We start from the raw sequence: 5,383 nt of genomic DNA on the forward strand, positions 1-5,383 counted from the left end.
ATGTGAAGTGATCATATCAACATGTTATCAATCATACAATATAATTAAACATTAAGGTGTTGATCGCGTTCTCTTTGTTAAACGAAATTACAAAAATACACCAATGCATTCCTTGGCTTCAAAGATTCTTGTAATCTCCATAGGCTTCGTCCTTCATTGTGAGTATTGGAAATTGCACACTCAAACCCTAACCTTAGGTTCTAAGTGAGATGACCTAATTTCCAAAATTATGATTTAATCAAAAGTTCGTAAAATTTTGTTATTAAAAAATAATTTTATAAATTATTAATTAATAACTAGTGGAAAATGGTTACCATTTATTAAATAATAATTTCATAAATTATTAATTAATAACTAATAGTTTCCAAAACTATTTTCAAATTTTGGGGAAAAACAATTCTTTATTATTTTTATTTAAAATAAATAGTTTCTCAAATTACTATTATAATTACACTTATTGGGATTATAATTAATCAAATTAGATTTAATTAATAATTAATTATTTTCTATAAACTAAATTTTGACTCCAATTAAGGTGTTCAAAATTTTCTATTTCTCTAAATGAAAATAAATTATTAATCTTATTAGTGATTTCTTAAACCAATATTTGATTTTAATAAATCATATATTTTTTATTAAGAAATGAAAACTAATAATCTTATTTCATAAACAATGTATTTGTCTAATTTTATAGTCAAATGTTCCCAATAATAAAATTAAGAAAAATGAACAATTCATTTTCTTGATTTTGAATTCAGACATTCAATGTCTTGTTTCCCAAAATTAACAATTAACAATTTATTTGTCAATAAATTAATTATTTAAACAATTTAATTAATATAGTTAATTTTAAAATTAATTAATAAAATAAATAATCAATTTAAATTTGAATTTGGCAAGCATCAACCAACTTCCTACATTTTAAGGAGGAGAATATTCCCTTCTTGTTTCTTAAATAAAAAGATTGGGCCATTCAACTAATAACCCAATTATTTATGAGAAATATTATAATATCAAATATTAAAATATATATTATTATTTTAATTAAATAATTAATCTAATTAATTAAATTTAAAAAAATCTTTTTTTTTATGAAGTGAGCCTTGCTTAAAGGAAGGCCACACTAAATTGATTGAGAATGAAAAAAAAAATACAACACGGGCACTGCTATACCAGCCGCCAGGGATTACAAGAAAAGCAATAGTAGGAAACTAAAAACCACAGCTAACCCACTTAGAACCAATGCCAATGGGTTACAGGATAATGGAAACAAATAAACCACGAAAAACAACCAACTTACTACAAAGCTACAACAAGACCAGAAAAAGAAAACAATAGCTACTAGGCAACACACTAACAACCTAAGGTAGCTTGCAACACCACGGTAAAGACTATGTTATGGTGGATACCAAGCCTTGTAATTGTTAAGCACTGCACTCCCACACATATTGTGATCAATTTCGCCCTCCAGTCCATGATAACGCGCAAATTTGGCAGTATTATGTGCCATGTAGTTATATTCTCGACTTATCTTAAGGAGTTCCCAATGTTGGAGAGCATTACGCAAGGCTAGAAATTTCTTTCTCATGCTCTCCAAACTCACATTTTTCGCAACATTTCTCTGCGCCAGACCAGAAACCACTAGTGAATTATCACTTACTTTCATACCATTCAGGCGAGCAGTTTATGCAGCAAGAATCAATGCATGTGCTTTGGCCAACATCGGATTAGAGGTACTAAGGTTTTGAGTATGCAATGAAACCACATCTCCATTAGAGTCCCTGCAAACTGTTGCGACCGCAGAGCCAGAGTTTGAGATCGCAGTGTCAATAGAAAAGCAAAACCACCCTGGTGGAGGTGGTACCCACTTGGTTATCTTCTAACAGTAACCTCCATTCCATTGCGTCAGTCTCTTAGCCGTGAGGCATAGATATCACAAAGGGAGCTTAAGATTTTTTTAGCAGCATTGTGCAATATTTCGTATCTCTTCCTCAAAATTATGTCCACAAGATGGATGCTTGTAAGAAAAAATCATCAAATTGGAGCAGACTTGGTCTATTACCTGGCTGCATGAAGAAATTCAGCCAATCCCTCCAATTCTCAGCTGGTATCACTTCGACCCTTAAGCCATTCCCATTCAGGAACCACAATTTGGCAGAGAAATGGCACTTCCAAAATAAATGGAAGGAAGATTACACCTCAGAGTTGCAGAATCTGCATATTGGATCATCCACATCAAAAGCTTTATTCAAGGTAGCTTTAGTAGAGAGTGAATCCAAAAAAATTCGCCACCAAAGCATTTTAAGTCGTCATGAATTTTACTCTTCCAAATGGTCTTCCATAATGAGTCTCTATCCTCATCAAGGTACTGTAGAGATAAGGCCGAATTGATAGAGAACTTCCCCTAAGAATCTGGAAACCACATCCACCTGTCTTCAATAGTCACATCCGGTATGAGAATGCTCAAGATTCTGTTTACATCCTCAGAGTTGAACCATTGGAGCAGTTTGGGTAGACACCAAGAATTATTCTCAATAAATAGCTTACTCAGCTCACTCCATGGGTACAATCTAGGAGGGGAGTGGGCATATGAGGTTGACTATGTATCCATTTATCGAACCATATAGACGTAGAACGCCTATCCCCAATCCTTTTACATAACCCAAGCTGCAAAAGATTTACTGATTTAACAATTGCCTTCCATGTTGGAGAGTCACTTGACTTGCACTCATAGTCTAGGATATCCCCATTGTGAAGATGTTTAGTATGAATGGTATCATGCCACAAACCTCTTTTGCCAATTAGTATTTCCCACCCCATTTTAGCTAAAAAAAAGTGTTATGAATTGCCTTCGTAGAGCGAAAACCCAACCCTATGAATAGTTTAGGCTTGCACATTTTGTCTCATGCAATTGTATGGATGGTCCTCTTGCTCTCAGAATCTCCCCAACAAAAGGCCCTTAGAGACCGGTCAATATTTTTCATGGATGTTTGGGGCATGTGATCTGAAGCAGCAACATAGGATACAAGTGATGACCCCACCACACAGACTATAATTGATCTTGAAGCTTTGGATAGCAGTTTTGCTTTCTACCCTTGAACTCTAGCATTTACTCTATTCAATATGAAGGCCATATCTTGGGTTTTCAATCTTGAGGCCAATAAGGGTAGGCCTAGATGCGTAGAATCATTCTTTATTCTGGGCATTTGGCATATATCTGCAATCTCCATTTTCAAGTTAGAGGGAACTCTATTAGAGAAGTGGATAGCAGACTTTTGTTTATTTATCTTTTGGCCCGACCATTGGCAAAATTTGTCAAGCATTCCATCAAACCCTTTGCCTCCTTATTGGATGTTGCACATACTAAAATCACTGGGTAATGGTTGGAGCATAACAAGCTACCTTCATGCCTCTTAACATTTTTTGTTGTTCTGCCCTGTGAAACAAGCGAGACAACAAGTTTGTGGCAATAATGAACAAGGCAGGAGAGATGGGATCTCCCTGTCGAAGGCCCCTGGTTGAAGTTACAAAACCAAAATGGGAACCATTAAGCCGTAGAGTTGATGTCGAAGTAGTAACACACCTCATCACCCAACGAATGAAAATTTCGTGGAAACCCTAGTTTCTTAACACTGTCTCCAAGAAGTTCCAATCTAGTCTATCGTAGGCTTTCTCCATACCCACTTTAATCATCATGTGGCCCACCTTTGTACGCTTTGAATTCATGGAGTGAATAATTTCTTGGACTAGCATCGAGTTATCATGAATAATTCTACCATGGACAAATGTAGACTGCATTGGCGATACTAAGTTGTCTAGCAGTGGTCTCAGTCTATTTTCCAGCAGCTTTGATATGATCTTATAGGCAACATTGCAGAAGGCAATTGGCCTATAGTCGTTCACTAAGGATGGATGCTCCTTTTGTGGTAAAAGCACCAAATTAGCTTTATTTAGAACATGTGGGAGCTCTGAAGTGCTGAAGAAGTGCTTAAACATAGCAATAATATCGTCGCCAACCATGTCCCAATGATGCCTATAGAAAGAGGCCAGAATACCATCCGGGGCTGGAGCCTTATCAGGATGAATTGCTTGGAATGCCTCAAGGATTTCATAATCACTAGGGAGGGCCACAAGAGACTCATTTTGGTCGTTGCTAATAGACATCGGGAGAAGGCCCTCTAAATCTCGTGGGAACCTTGTTGCTGGGGAAATGAATCTTTCCTGGAATTTCTGTAAGAAACAGTTACCAATACTATTCCTCAAAGAAATCCACTCCCCCTTACTATTTTTGACTATATGGATAAAATTACGACGACACCGTACGATGGTGGAGGCGTGGAAAAAATTGGTACTTTTGTCACCATCTTTAAGCCAAGATATTCTCGATTTCTGTCTCCAGTGAATTTCTTCCATCCTCAATTTTTCATTCAGATAAGCTCGAGCCTCAATTTCAAGGCCCGGGTCACCACCACTCGCTGATTCAGCATGTTCTAGTCTCACTTTGGCTTCTGCAATTTGGTTCGACAATTTCTTGAATTGGGTTCTATTCCACATGCTAAGCTCTTTCTTTGTTTGGAGTAGTTTCACGTGTAAATTGAGCATGGGGTTGTGATGGGAAACTGAATTCCATGCATTCTGAACCACCCACACACAGTGTTGGTCCCAAAATCACATATTCTCGTACATGAATTTCTTTCTAGGCCTCCCATGGTTTCCACTGGTATCAAGAAAAATCGAATTGTGGTCAGAAGACATTGTTGGAATATTCGTTACAATTGCTTTATGGAAGTGCACTCTCCAATCTGCCAAGGCAATACATCTATCCAACCTGGCTCTTTTTAACGAGCTTAAACCATTACTCTTTTTGCAGTTTTTCCTCCACGTGAAAGACAAGCCTAATGCCCCAATATCAATTAAGCCCGACCAAGCCACCATTCTTCTAAGGTCAAAGGAGTAGTAAGAGGTATTCCCTGGCTTAGAGTATATTATGCATTCGCTATCCTTCAGAGTGCCGTTTAAATCACCCATGACCAAGACTGATTTATTCTCTTTCATAACTAGATCTTCCAGTGTACTCCAAAACACATCCCTGACATTGAATGAAGGTGGTCCATATACTACAAAGAGGGACCAAGGTAAATGGGGAGGGTCCGACTTCATAGTACCAACAATAGAATTCCTAGTAAATGATTACACCTCAAACAAAACACCCTTCCTCCAGCTAACACCAAAACCTCTCGATAGACTTTGAGGAGGAATATAAACGAAATCATAGAAATCAAAATTTCTAAGGATAGAACCATACCTTTCCTCCTTGATCCTTATTTTAGAAAGAATGATAATGTCTGGTGAACGAGTTCTGTTAAGCTTCGCTAGCACTTGA

At 36.8% G+C, this 5,383-nt stretch overlaps 1 protein-coding gene across 1 annotated transcript; it reads right to left on the reverse strand.

Moving 5' to 3' along the window:
• Positions 1-4,668: 4,668 nt before the first annotated feature.
• Positions 4,669-5,160, reverse strand: LOC133800230 (uncharacterized). The gene has a single exon (XM_062238185.1). The coding sequence runs from the start codon at positions 5,158-5,160 to the stop codon at positions 4,669-4,671; it is 492 nt and encodes a 163-aa protein (XP_062094169.1).
• Between the last annotated feature and the right edge of the window lie 223 nt (positions 5,161-5,383).

This window comes from Humulus lupulus, chromosome 9, assembly GCF_963169125.1.
Source record: "Humulus lupulus chromosome 9, drHumLupu1.1, whole genome shotgun sequence".
Lineage (NCBI taxonomy): Eukaryota > Viridiplantae > Streptophyta > Magnoliopsida > Rosales > Cannabaceae > Humulus > Humulus lupulus.

What these genes read in the sequence shown, in the direction of transcription:
- LOC133800230 (XM_062238185.1), bottom strand. Translation starts at nt 5,160, where the DNA reads ATGAAGTCGGACCCTCCCCATTTACCTTGGTCCCTCTTTGTAGTATAT.